Below are 14974 nucleotides of genomic sequence, written 5' to 3'. Positions count from 1 at the left end.
GTTGATTTAAAGTAATTAAGTAAATTCTAAAATGATTAAATCTTTTAAAATTAATATAAAATAAACCGTAGATCGGATGGAAAAACTTTGTACATGAAAGTTGCTCAGAACGACGAGACGATTCCGGATACGCAACCCGTTCACCCGCCACACATCCCCAACATAGCAAACACGCAACTTTCCTCCTCCGGTTCATCTGTCCGAAAACACTAAACACCGGGGATACTTCCCCAGATGTTTCCCCCCTTCGCCGATATCACCTACTATCGCTTTAGGGCACACCTAGCACCGCTCGTAGTCTTGTCATGCATCGTCATGCTTATGTTTGCATTATATTTATTGTTTCTTCCCCCTCTTCTCTCCGGTAGACTACGAGACCGACGTCGCTGCTGCCCCGGTCGACTACAGTGTTGACGACCCCTCCTTCTTGCCAGAGCAACCAGGCAAGCCCGCCCCCCCTTGATCACAAGATATCGCCTATTCCTTCTCTCTACTGCTTGCATTAGAGTAGTGTAGCATGTTACTGCTTTCGGTTAATCCTATTCTGTTGCATAGCCTGTCATTGTTGCTACAGTTGTTACCCTTAACAGCAATCCTAAATGCTTAGTATCGGATGCTAGTATTCCATCAGTGGCCCTACATTCTTGTCCGTCTGCCATGCTATACTACTGGGCCGTGATCACTCGGGAGGTGATCACGGGCATATGTTATATACTTTGTACTGTTACATTACTTATGATACTATTCGGAGATGGGGGATGAAGGGGCAGGTGGCTCCATCCCGGTAGAGGTGGGCCTGGGTTCCCGACGGCCCCCAACTGTTACTTTGTGGTAGAGCGACAGGGCAGGTTGAGACCACCTAGGAGAGAAGTGGGCCTGGCCCTGGTCAGCGTTCGCGGATACTTTAATTAACACGCTTAACGAGATCTTGGTATTTGATCTGAGTCTGGCCACTGGCCTATACGCACTAACCAACTACGCGGGAACAGTTATGGGCACTCGACGTCGTGGTATCAGCCGAAGCCTTCGTGACGTCAGCGACTGAGCGGCGCGCGCCGGATTGGACCGTAAGCCTGCTCTTGTATTAAGGGGGCTAGGTCTGCTTCCGGCCGCCCACGCAACGTGCAGGTGTGCAATGGGTGATGGGCCCAGACCCCTACGCCATAGGATTTAGACCGGCGTGCTGACCTTTCTGTTGTGCCTAGGTAGGGCTGCGACGCGTTGTTCTTCCGAGGCCAGGCATGACCTAGGAAAGTGTGTCTGGCCAAATGGGATCGAGCGTGTTGGGTAATGTGGTGCACCCCTGCAGGGAAGTTTATCTATTTGAATAGCCGCGTCCCTCGGTAAAAGGATGACCCGGAGTTGTACCTTGACCTTATGACAACTAGAACCGGATACTTAATAAAACACACCCTTTCAAGTGCCAGATACAACCCGATGATCACTCTCTCATAGGGCTACGAGGAGGGGATCGTCGGGTAGGATTATGCTATGCGATGCTACTTGGTGAACTTACCATCTACTCTCTTCTACATGCTGCAAGATGGAGGCTGCCAGAAGCGTAGTCTTCGACAGGACTAGCTATCCCCCTCTTATTCTGGCATTCTGCAGTTCAGTCCACCGATATGGCCCCTTTACACATATACCCATGCATATGTAGTGTAGATCCTTGCTTACGAGTACTTTGGATGAGTACTCACGGTTGCTTTGCTCCCCTTTTTCCTTTCTTCCTGGTTGTCGCAACCAGATGCTGGAGCCCAGGAGCCAGACGCCACCGTCGACGACGACTCCTACTACACCGGAGGTGCTTACAACTACGTGCAGGCCGCTGACGACGACCAGTAGTGGTTTAGGAGGATCCCAGGCAGGAGGCCTGCGCCTCTTTCGATCTGTATCCCAGTTTGTGCTAGCCATCTTATGGCAACTTGTTTAACTTATGTCTGTACTCAGATATTGTTGCTTCCGCTGACTCGTCTATGATCGAGCACTTGTATTCGAGCCCTCGAGGCCCCTGGCTTGTATTATGATGCTTGTATGACTTATTTATTTTTAGAGTTGTGTTGTGATATCTTCCCGTGAGTACCTGATCTTGATCGTACACGTTTGCGCGTATGATTAGTGTACGATTGAATCAGGGGCGTCACATTTAAGGTCTGACTGGTATGTTAAACTGCCAGGAGCCTGAAAATGTTGTATATCCTGTGTTGCTTGGCATTATTATATTGGGAAACACTGTTTATCATACGGTTGATAGAAAGCAAATGTCAGACTAATTGCTTAACGTTATCTCCCACCATCTACAAAAAAAACCTCCATCTCTATACCCAAATCTCGCCCTTCCTTCTTTCTTGTCAACGCCATCAACGATGACCCATCTCCGCAGCCGCGCTGGTTCTCCTCCGCCAGTGTCCGACCCCCGCCACTGCTGAGCTCACCCTTCGTGGCCGGCTTCTGACACACCATACCGTCGAGCTCGCAATCCTCCTCGCCCCCTCTGATCTCTCTGCCGAAGCTACTAGGTTTGGATCCCCTGCCCCGCACCACAATCCGATGCATCCTCTAGTCCCCCCTCCCCCCGATGCTCTAACTCGAGTTTAAACTGCCGCGCTTATGCCTGCCATCACTAGGGCAATGCTTGTCTCACCTGGCTTCGTGAAGGACAACTAGGCGGCCGATAGCATGAGTGGTGGTCAGGATTTTTCTCCAATCATTTTCACATCTTCTTCGGGGTCCCGGTTTGGAAACGAAGCCTCCCTCACCATCTTCATTGGACCTAGGTTTTGAATCACCTTGTCTTGATACCTAGATTGATATGTATGTTGGGTTTGATATTTACTGTGCACTGCCTATTGGATCACTAAACTATCAATCTGTTTATGGGAATTCCATGCGTACATCACACAAATATGCATCACCATGTTGGCGGCGATACTACTTTTTGTCCCATTTTCGCATTCCCATGCTTTCAACTGACACTAGTTATGTTTCCACATAACCATTTTCATGCTTTGTGCTCACGTTGCTTCTTAATTGTAATATACGCTTCTGTGGAGTAGAAAGTTTGCTTGCATTGGAAAAAAAGAAATAATATTGTCAGTTGTGTACATAGGTGACACTAAACATGCATACTCATGTTGGTTGCAAAATCAGTTTGTTTCCATTTTCAATGTTCCAAGCTTCCACTTTGATACCGACAAAATTTTGCTTCAGAACATCCATGCTTTCCTAGGTGACATATATGTGCTTCTTATGTACTAATATATTGTGGCACTATAGCTTCTCAATTTATTCCTATTATTAATTCATGTGCATAGATAGCCATCTGAATTTAAATTAGATTGCATCATGCGTTTTCGCATCCCATCCCCGCACCAGTGGCTCGCTTGTCACCTCACACGTAGCGTGCATTACTCTACCAAGCCATGGTGTATCCTCAACTTGTTCTATGCTTAGGTTTCTTTTGCAATTTTGGAGTGCATATCCAGATGGATAGCAATTGATATTGTAGTATTGAAGTTTAAATCCGCTCATGTTTTCAGTGTATTGTTATATAAATTGATAACTATGTTGATTTCATGTCTTTGCACATTTTGTTTGATGTAAGTTCACATAAGTCCCAATTTGGTTGATGAAATTGGATATTGTGTAACAAATTTTTGCACCCAGATCTTTGGTGCAAGCATGCTATTTTGCATTTTCAAATTTACGTGCTTCCAATAAGTATCATGTATGTTGTTATACCAAAAAAATTGCTTCAAGGCATCCATGCTTTCTAGGTCTCATATGTGTAATTCTTATGTACCGATGCATCGTGACACTATAAATGTGCTTCTTGATTTAGTATTATTGTTTCGAGAGCATAGATAGCCTTTCAAATTTAAATTAGCCCGCTTCCTATATTTCTCATTTTATGTTGCAAAGGATCCATGTCCTGACGTGTGTGAATATCTTTTTGGCAATAGCCCTTTCAGGTTGTGGTTGAGTAATTAATTCTAATAGTAATGTATATATTCCGTGTTGATGTCACGATACGAAGTGCTTGCATATTTATTTTATGTTGAAGATCCTCTCTTCACACTCTCTCCATGGTTGTATGCATGTATATAAGTTTATGCTTCCATGATTTCATTCTATATTTTCATGTTGTTTCCATTATATACTCTGATGCTTCCTAACAAAATTAAGCCGTCCAGGTTTTTCAAGTCATCGCATTCTGATGTAATTCTATATGCTTCCATACTACTTTATAATTTCTTCTAAATGCTAGTTTTTTTTGCTTTGACCATACACATATTCTCCATGGTATTTCACCAAACATACACATATTCTCCATGGTATTTCACCAAACATACCTTTGCTTCTATGTTTCCAACCAAACATGTTATTGCCTTCAAAGATAATCATGTTTTTGTTTTTGCTTGAAGCCATTTGCTGGTAATTTGGTTGATGTTTTGGTGAACTTATGTATGCAATTGTTTTTCGTTTTGCTGATGTAGATAATGACCGCTTGTTGTGTTCCCGGTGAACGTTTTTCAAATTCGTGAACTTTTTCCATTCTTTATTTTTTTAATTTCATGAAAATTTTCAAATCTGTGAATTTTTAAAAATTCATTAAAATTTTCAAATTCATGGACATTTACTAATGCATGAATCTTTTCAAACGGATGAGCTTTTTTTAAATTCATAAACTTATTCAAATTAACAAACATTTTTGCAAATTCATGAACTTTTTCTAACGTGCGGTTTTTTTTTTGAACTCGTGAACTTCTTCAAATTCAATATTTGAGAAGTCAACAGTCAGTGGTCAAAGCCAAAGGGGCGACCGAGCGAAACAACCACCATCGAGCGAGCTGAGCTATCGAGCAGTCGCTCGTGCTTGACGGGCTAGCCCAACGAGGCGGGTGAGCGCCGGCTGGCCAGGTGGCGCATAGGGCGCTGTATAGGACCTCTCGCAAAAACGAGTCTCACGGTCGGACGCTCCCATGACGAACCGAATCAGCACGTCCTGCGAACCCGTTCCCCACGCGCACGCTCCGCCGCCGCCGCCGCCGCCAACAGAACCCTCGCGTGGCGAATACCTCATCGGAGGACCTGCGGCTTGGATCGGTGGAAACCGAGGGGCTCCGCCTCGCCAATCCCGGCGGGGGCTTACCTCGACAGCGTCTGCGCGGACATGTCCGACTTGGGATTGCCGTCAGACATGGACCATGATCTGCGGGAGGAGGAGAAGACGGAGTCCTGTGGCCAAAACGGCGGTGAGCATATCTTTCGTTCTACGGTATATGCTACTTGATCGATTTGCGCCAACTAGTCAAGATCACGTACCGATTAGTAGTACTCACTGTGCAGAATCACAACCGTGTGGAACTGGGCGTGACGACGTCTATCTAGAGGACATGTTCGCAGATCATTGTGCCGTCAGCTGCCACTATGAAACTGAATATGATATCTTTGGTGCCCGGCCGCTCACGGGCGATCCACTTCTCTGGGATGACATCCGCTCAGAGAACAGCGACGATTATGTTGTGCAGGAGGATGAAGAATGCGCTAAGCTTGCAGACGTGGAGACAAATTGCCCAGGTGATCCTTTCTCTTCCCACTAGTACCTATATTGAAACAGTAATAGTACGGTTAATTGACCGCCATTGATGCTCCAAAATTCTTCAGGGAGAAACATCCCCTTGCAGCTAGGAAAGAAAATCGACAACGCGTGGATAAGGAGTATGGTGGAACAGAACGACAAATACGACGCGCGGTGCCAGGAGATTCTGCGCCAGGACGAGGATTCTGATCTCCCTCCTGTTCCTTTAGATGTGTTCCCTGAGGCAACAGGTTTATGCGTCCAAAGGGGTCGCTGCTACCACATTGAATACAGGACCCATGATACTTCCACCAGTAAGGCTGATTCCAGGCTAGTAGTGGTATTAATCTGCTCTTGATGCACGTACTTTGCTTACCAACTTACTCTTATTCTTAACATCTGTAGCTGATTCAGATCTTGGATATGCCGAACCAGAAATGATGCTACAGATATTCTTTCTGCGCTTATCAAGCTTCTCTGTGTCCTATTCCTGCCCCATCAGTGTATATGGAGTATTCGCTGTTCGGGATGTAGTGGAGCCACTGCGAAACCATGTCTTCAACCGTTCCAGAGATGACCCTGTCACGGTTGACCAGGTAATCAAGGCTTGTTTGTTTTAAAATGGAACAATCATGTTCAAGGGTCTTAAAGCCTATTTGGCATGGTTTATAGAGCGGTAAAGCGATCTAAAGAGAGCACCACCCGCTCTAGCGCCTAAAGCGGGCAAGTTTCTAAGGTGCTGCTAGGGCGCCTTGTCGCTTAAGCGTCTGAAGCGGGACGCTTTATAAACAATGCTATTTGGTTCGCAGGATTTTAAAAACATAGGAATAGAAAAAAAATATAGGATTGATATATGTCATGGCATGTTGAATCATACATGAATCAAAAGCAAAGAATCTGCAATACAAGCTGTTTGGCTGCGCCACATGAAAAACACAATAAATTTTCATGAGGGTCAATGGAAATTTTCCTAATGGTATTGCATGCAAAATAGGCCATCGGAAAACTCCTATGATTTCTATTCTCACAAATGGAAACCATAAGCAATAGAATAAAAATATGTGTGAATCTTTGCCCGCAAGTATATTTCAAAGCCGTTGGTGCATATACCAATTTACCTTTTTGAAATAAATGGGAATATATATTTCAAACATAACTCTTTTATATGTAAACATGAGCATGCATGTTTTGTTGAGTTTATTCCATTGGTGCATATACCAATTTACTTACTTGAAAGTGGATTTGCCCTGTTGAGTTCTAAACAAGTTGTTAAATTGTAGGATCCGTTTACCTTGCCACTCTGTAGCCCTTGTCGAGGAATGTACATACCATATGAACTAGTATTGCTAGAAGTTGATATTTGGATAAAAAAAGGAAGGGGATGGGTCAGCCGACCAAAAATTACTTTCCGCATACCTTGAGCTGGATGTCCTCACAGAACAGGATGGGTTCATATATGGTTTTATCCCTGGGGACAATGTCAGCTTGGAAATAGACTGTGCCTGCCTTGCGCTGAGTGTTGAGGCAGTGATCGATGTCTCTGCAGAGGTTACCCGTCCTTGCCATGTGAGATTCGTCGCTTTCAGCAGTGGCTATGACAATGAGATTGTTCTCTAAGACGGAAAACTCACCGGGAAGAAGGTTTTCCAGCATGTTGTTGCTGCGAAGACAGAGAGAGAATTGAAGGTTCAGTTAGAGGTTGAGGAATCAGTTTTCCAGTGGACTTTTCAGGGTGGAAATGACAGAGTTCTTAGCTCCCCTGATGACTCTATGTTGAAGTACGGCCAATTTGATGTGGAGGTGTGTTTTTATCCAACAACGGCCTAAGTCAACCGTCGTGATCAGTTGAAAACAAGTGCTATGCTAGAATGTTTGTGTGTTTAGGAGTTGAATTTAAGTTTTAGTTGGATTTCCTTTTGTCCCTCGTGACAAAACGGGCTGAAGTTTGGGTTTTAGCTTTTGTTTATGGTCCAGATATGCTGAACTGTTGCAGAAGTTTGAGATATGCATGACTCTGGAGTGGTCCAGAACTACGGATAGGTTAAGGTCTGACTCGTATGTTAAACTGCCAGGGACCTGAAAATGTTGTATACTTTGTGTTTCTTGGCATTATTAATTTATTATTATATTGAGTCCTTCTATTTTCCCTTTAGTTCCAGTGCATCATCTCGTGATAATTCTGAAGTCAACTCCACTTGAGCACAGCGAAAAGCCGTACCTGATCATCCATCCGCGACACTACTTCCTTCTGTGTCTTCTGAAGCTCATCAGCCATCACCACTACGCAGCTGGAAACAAAACCTCTGGAGACGGAGGCAATTGGTCTAGATCAGTGTTGTTTGACGTGGTTGTGTACCTCTCTGGTCGATGTCGATCTATGGATGCTGATGAATTGAGGACACGTGAGGCCTTGAATCTTGATGGCTCCTTTGATCTCTGATGATGTCTGAGTAGTCGTTTTTTTTTCAAAGTTGCAAATTATGAAGCGAAAACAGACAACCTTTCGCTTTACAAGCGTTGTGGTGGAGTGAGCGACGATATCGACGATCTTCAGGGACCGGGCTAATGAGCTATCCATAGAGCACCCCAGACAATGCCCTTAAACACTGCCGATGAATATCGCTCAACCGTGATGCCGCTGCAAGCTTCCATACATAGTTGGTCTTCTTCGTCTTCCAATTTCTCATTGATAAGCAGCCAACAAAGAGGTTGTTGATTGTGTATGTTGATCAAGCGTTTTAACCTTCGTCTGGGCCGCATTGAGTTTATTTATTGTTGTTGTTTCTGGTGATGAAAGGACTGAAGTCCCCTTTTTGTTTTGTTTTCCTTACCCATTTTCTTTTGGTGTTACTAGGTATGTGCCTTTACGTTGTCACAGGGGGTGAATTTTTTTAATATATAAAGACTGGGATTAGTATTTTGATTTTGGACGTCATTATAATTTGGTAGTCTGGGTGACTGGGTCATGCATGGTAATAAATTAATTTGATTGAGGGACGTACGGGAAGATGCGGTTGAAAATGGCGTGGAATTGAGTGCATTAATTCCACGTCATTGCAAAAGGTAAGTTAATTAAGGTGAAGTTGATGTAATGCGGCAAAAGGTAATAAGTTAATGTGGTTGAGCGGCGTACTGGGAAGGTGCGATCAAATATGTTGTGGTGGAAAAAATTGACTGGATGAAAAAAAATTCGATAGAGGGACATGGTGCGAGGGGAGAACTGGTTGCCAATGAATTCTGCCTGGCAGGAAAAGAAACACTACTTATTTTTGAAGTAGTAGAGATTATGAAGCTAAATGGTGATGATATGTGATATGTTATATTATTCGGATATAACCTTTCATGCATTAGCATGTGGACCATACAATCACACCTGAGAAGCTCAGTTGTACGTTTGTTTGCATGGTGCCCCCCAAACCATCACTGTAGACCCAATTCATGTTGAAGGTGAGTGAGGCAACAACACTTACCAAATAGAAAATGTTGCAATTCTTAGATGGCTTCGAGCACTTGTAGTCGTAGGTAGACAACACCAACACCGCACAGAAACAACTTAGCTCTCATCGCACGTGTCATCCAGAGAAGCTATTCCATGATGCGGTTGCACACCACTTCCATGACTTGGCGGTGTAGTGGCCGAGCTTATGAATATGTGGCTGGAGTGATCCAACATGAAGGATTAATTATCTTGATCCTAACATTCTCCCTATGATGGGGAAGGGGCTGCAGGATTTGCATGAGGTGCCCAACTAGCATCGCAACACACCATGGGCCTAACCAACCGTGTAGGGTCTGGATGAGGGTTTTGGCAGTGATGTATTGTCTCTATGTGATGGAGGTGGGGTGCATCGTGTGGCAGAGGTAAAATGGAGCAGAATGACACAACTTGAATGGTGATGTCATATACTTCCCTTACTTGGACGACAAGCAACCACGTGTCTGGAGGGACATGTGCTTTGATTATTTTCGTGTCTTCAACATACACCCATATCTTTGGCTTGTGTCTGGATGGGAAGGTTGCTCTCTCGCTCCAAACATACAAAGCCACGCACAAGACCTTGGAGTTGCATGTATTCAGGAATGATGTGGAGCACAAGTTTGGTTCCGACGCTACTCACAGGTAAATGAATGTGATGTTTCATTTCAAACAACGTGACTATGGATGAATATTGCAAGCAATTTGAGGAATTATTGTTTGAGGTGGCTACGATGACCGCTTCTTGTTGTCGCATTTCCTCTGTGGCGTCAAGCCAGAGATCCGTGCTCCCATGGAGTCGCATGTGCCAATTACCATTGACCAAGCCACTCAATTGTCTTCGATTCATCATGATGTGTAGTTGGAGTGTAAGTTGTGTGGTGTTCAAATGAATGATGTATCATTGGGGGAGGTGCCAATCGCCCGTGGGGAGCTAGTATCGCCTGCTGCACGACCCACCCAAAGAAGTTTGTGACATGATCACCAATTGCGCAATTAGCGTCGTGCATAGGGTCTCTCCTAGCATTGTGACAACAAGTTCGAACCCGACCTCCAATGCCAGAAAAAATAGAAGGTGCAAATTCACGCCACAATCATGGAATATTAGGACACCAAACTAAGTCCGGCAAGTGCTATACTTGCTCGCGATGACTGCTGCAACTACATGCACGCAATATCATCTATTGATGCATCCACCACAAATAAGGGTTTTCTGAGATTTGTGTGAGAAAATTAATCAAAAGGCTTTTTGAAATGTTAAATAATGATTGAAATGTTTGTCGAACTACATTTGGAATGATTGTAAAAATAGATTGGAATATGATGGTAACTTGTGTCGAATAAGGCTGGGTTGTTATTGAAATTTGTTCAAATAGTAGTAAAATCATATGAAACGTGACTGAATTTGGATAAAAATGTTAATGGAATTATAGTTTCACAATTATCTAAGGAATTCAAATATAGTTCATGAAACGTTGCTGAAACTTTTCTAAAATGTATTTCAAACTTAATGAATCGTGATTGGACTTGAGTGAAAGATAATTTAATTTTTTTTTCGACAAAGGGTGGATTTTATTTGCTCAAAATGGAGCATCAAGAAGATACATAACACGATGAGCACACATACGGCCTCTGCATAGCAAGGATGCACACAACTAACACCAACTCACACACGCGAAAACACGCAGACAAATAGCAAAGTCATATAAGACCGAAGCTATGTGTAGGCGAGAAAAAAGTAAAAGAAAGCCCAAAAGCGGTCAGATATGCGGTCGGCAAACTACAACAATGACCATATCCGCACCAACTATCTCATGACACCACATGGACAACGATGTTCTCCAACAGCAACCCCTTCACCGGATAAAAGGAAGGGAGGAAAGGAAGAGAGCAACACTCAAGCGCCGCAGTCACCGGATCCAAGCACATGGCCAGAATCTAAAATTTCACCCTGAAAAATCAGTTCGAACATATCCGAGCAATACCTTCAAACAAGATAATTTAAATTTAAAGAATATTAATTGAAAACAACTAAATTCTGACTTAAAATCAAATTTATTTAATCACGACTAAAGTTGTATGAAAATATGCATCGGAGATCTACTTAATCCAAAAATTGCATTACAATACCAGTTTGATATTGTGTCTGTTTCTGTTTCCTAGTTTAGACTCTTGTACACCTTTAATAAAATTTGTTTTGGTTGAGCTGTGGGGGGTTTTCCCCACAGTAAGGAGTAAAACAAACCAAATTAATATTTTGACTTATTTTAGTTGTTGGTAAAACTGAAAAAACTAAAATTATTGTGTAATAGTTGCATTACAATTATAGCTTTTTAATAGCAATTTTTAAAATGTTGTGGAATGGTTTTCTAGTTATGTAAAATCTTTCTAGTGCTGCACCGGAGCATGTGCTTATGTGTTTGAATTTTAGTTAAATGTGTGTGAAATATTCATGGAATGGTTATGATATTTGAATGGATCAACATATTGTGAAGTATTCCCTCCGTCCCAAAATAATTGTAGTGATTTTAGTTTAAATTTGTTCAGTATATGTGAAACATTTGTGTGTTGCAGTGAAAATGGATTGGAATTGCGTGTGAAATATGAGTGTAACGTCTCTGCAATGTTTCTAAAATTGTGTGAACTGGACGGTGGAATACAATGCAACCGTGTGAAAATATATCAGAAATATGTGTGGAATATAACATCGGTTGAGTGAATTGTATCTCACATTGTAAGCATAATGAATACAATTTGAGATCCCAGTGAAATCAAACTGCAGCTAGAATTTTATTGAATTTGTATCTCAAAATAATGCTCGAGTCGGAAAGAGGGCCGAGTACCCTGTTAAGCGTTGTAGGGCCCCCGTAAAAAAAGCGTTGTAGGGCCATGTCGAGGTTTGTCTGCCGTTGCTCTTGACGTTTTTTTGCGGGGGGCCTACAACGCCGAGAGAGATCCGAGCATCTTCCCGTCGAGGAGCCTTCGAGCGCCGCCCGACGGTCGGATCTCTCTCGGCGTGGTGTCGAGTTGGGCAGCTAATTCTTCAGAGCAAATCTGTTTTAGACCCTGTTGGGTCACTAGCCCAGCACCCAAAACAAACATGTCTAGTATACTAGAGAACAGCTCGCGAATAAACAAATCAACGAACCTAGTCCGCATTCTGTTTGTACAAACTCTAGATCTTGCGATCTTTTCATTTTTTCAATTTCCCCATCGACTTCCGAGCCAGAATGAATGAGCATCCTTACACTTTTCATCAGGATTATGGAGATTAAGCTTTGACGGAGAGACAAAAAGGCTCCTCAGCAATCGATCAATCATATTCACAGCGGAAGATCGAAACCGAAAGCGGAAGTAGAGAGGCAAAAGAAGTGGAAAATCAGTCTACTTGCTAGTCGGAGGACTCCTCGGCTATGCTCTCGAGCCGCGGCCGCCACACGCCGGCGCGGGCGCTGCTGCTGCGCCGCCGCCGGTGGCCCGACTCCCGCTTCTCGGACAGGAGCTCCCGCAGGTAGTTGTCCTGCTCCGCCGTGCTCGCCGCGGCGGCCACCGCCGTGCCGCCCTTGCGGTGGCCGTGGCCGTGGCGCCTCTTCGTCTTGGACTGGCACGCGCCGTGGCCCTGCTGCTGCTGCTTGGGCCGCTTCAGCTCGGCCGCCGGCGCGGAGCAGGCCGTGGGGATGAGGAAGTAGATGCGGCCGCGCCTGAGCTCCGAGTCGGGCGACACGATGACGATCCTCCTGGCGGCGCCGGCGGAGCCCGCGGCGGTGAGCGCGTGGCTGGGGTGCGCGGCCAGCACGTCGGAGGCGATGAGCGGGCAGGTGAACTCGTCGACGTGGCCGCTGAGGTGCACCACGCGGACGACGTCCAGCGCGCCGCAGGGGAGCATGCACGCCAGGCAGCACCGCAGGCTGTTCCCCATTGCCGCCTTCCTCTCCTCTTCGCCGGCGGCTGCTCTGTTCTGCTTGGTGCGTGCGTGCCGGGAGGGGAGGCGCGTGGTGGCTCTGTCTTGTTTGGCTCTGAGACAGGTATGATGAAGGGTGTGGCTTGGGTCGGACCGGCATGTCTTGGGTATATATAGAGCTGTTTTGGAGTGGGGGCATCTGCTTTGGTGCATGGTGTGCCCAAATGAGTACGCAACGGGTACATGCATGGTTGCACATTGATCCTTCTTTTGACATGGAGATTATTTTTGTGGGGGCGGTTTCCAATAAGAAATCCAGCAAAATGATACTCCTATATATGTGTGTGATAATATAATGTCAAAGAGAAAGGCAACCAATATTTTTAGGACAAATGTGTTTTTAAATTTGTAAGATTCGAAAAGATATGCTCTATTTTTGCCGTCGGGGCACTCTCAATGCATTGCTATACTAAGATACTCCCTCAGTTCCTAAATATAAGTCTTTTTAGAAATTCAATATGAACTACATGCGGAGCAAAATGAGTGAATCTATATCCTAAAATATATTGATATACATCCGTATGTAGTCCAGTTGAAATCTCTAAAACGGCTTATATTTAGAAACGGGGGGAGTATAATATATGTAAATACATGTTTAATTCCTATGATATACTACATTAATGCCCGCAAAAAAAGATATACTACACTAAGATATAATTCACTAGTTTCGGGTGCATTGTATATATCATTTTAATTTCAAAAATATAAAAAAAATCCAAACAATTATGAAACCATTTTGTGATGATCATGATCGAGTGTGCTACTTCTGTATGAAGTTTTTGCCAAGAAATAACTTGGTTGTTCTTCTAGGCAGAAAAAAAATGCAACTTCAACAAACTTGAATGGTAACTTTCATATAGTATTGATTTTTATTTGCGCACAAACGACCACAAGAAGTCATTTCTTCGCAAAATTTTACACGTGAGTACAAAACTATATCATATTCTTTACAAAATGTTTTGGAATTGCTTGACATTTTCTATTTTTCAAAAATATTTTGTTCAATTATGGTGTGCCTAGACCTAGGTTTCATTGGGTATTTTTGCTATATTTAAATACTTGTTTAGCTGTTTAATCCATAAATATACTACAATAGTAAGATATAATTCATTGTATGATATCTATAACCAACTACATACATAATTCATTGTAGGAGCTATATATAAATACGCATTCATTGGAGCAAAGCTATATCAAATGCATAAAATTTGTAGAATTTAGAGGTAGTCCTCCAAATAATTGTATCTTATTAAAGAAATCTCATTTAATTTGTTTTGTGAGAGGAAAAGTATGAGTTGTCTTGGTTTTGGTGCTATGAGATATATATCTGAATTAAAATATGATAACTCTCTGTTTCCTTATTAAATAGAGAGCCGCATTAGAATTTTTTACTTAGATGTCATGATTAACATATAGTACAAGATGAAGCACTGAGACTGCCCTCATATTAACGTCCTTAGATATGCAAAGTTTGTTGAAGCGTGCTCACTCTTACAAAAATTGTGCTATAACTTATTAACATTCATGAATGGTAAATGCTTTTACACGGAGACTAATCAATGTTTAGAAATTAGTGAGCAAACGAACAACGGGAAAATATCAGGTGATATGAACCCCCAAATGCTACCATGCTACCAACGTACAAAAATTAATCTAAATATTTCAAAAAATTCTGAAATAAACCATGGATGTTCAAAACACATATGTCGACAAACGCTAAAAAATTCAAATCAAAATTGGACATACACATAGAGAAACAAAAAAAAGACAAATTCAGATTGTCTTTTTTGTTTCTCTATGTGAATTTCGAATTTTGATCTAAATTTTTTAGGGGTGAAAGTTACTCCACTTGAGTAGCTTTTTTTTTGAGAGAGAAACTCCACTTGAGTAGCTAATTAACTAAACATGACGCAGGGTCTAACAAACGGAGATCATTATGTCCACCCATGCCTTCCAA

The 14974-nt window shown here is 43.0% G+C and overlaps 2 protein-coding genes across 2 annotated transcripts; one reads left to right on the top strand and one right to left on the bottom strand.

The window, feature by feature from the left end:
* Positions 1 to 4958: 4958 nt before the first annotated feature.
* On the top strand, positions 4959 to 7720 carry LOC123171033 (uncharacterized). Its single transcript, XM_044588705.1, has 5 exons — positions 4959 to 5255; positions 5350 to 5580; positions 5668 to 5895; positions 5987 to 6177; positions 6862 to 7720. Exons 1-5 carry the CDS (start codon positions 5174 to 5176, stop codon positions 7000 to 7002), a joined length of 873 nt encoding a protein of 290 aa, XP_044444640.1. The 5' UTR covers positions 4959 to 5173; the 3' UTR covers positions 7003 to 7720.
* A 4500-nt stretch (positions 7721 to 12220) lies between these two features.
* LOC123171022 (uncharacterized) lies at positions 12221 to 13086 on the bottom strand. Its single transcript, XM_044588701.1, has one exon. The coding sequence runs from the start codon at positions 12973 to 12975 to the stop codon at positions 12448 to 12450; it is 528 nt and encodes a 175-aa protein (XP_044444636.1). The 5' UTR covers positions 12976 to 13086; the 3' UTR covers positions 12221 to 12447.
* Between the last annotated feature and the right edge of the window lie 1888 nt (positions 13087 to 14974).

This window comes from Triticum aestivum, chromosome 1D (genome assembly GCF_018294505.1).
Source record: "Triticum aestivum cultivar Chinese Spring chromosome 1D, IWGSC CS RefSeq v2.1, whole genome shotgun sequence".
NCBI lineage: Eukaryota > Viridiplantae > Streptophyta > Magnoliopsida > Poales > Poaceae > Triticum > Triticum aestivum.
Note: the sequence above shows the minus strand (reverse complement) of the source record. Positions and strands in the feature narration are given on the sequence as shown.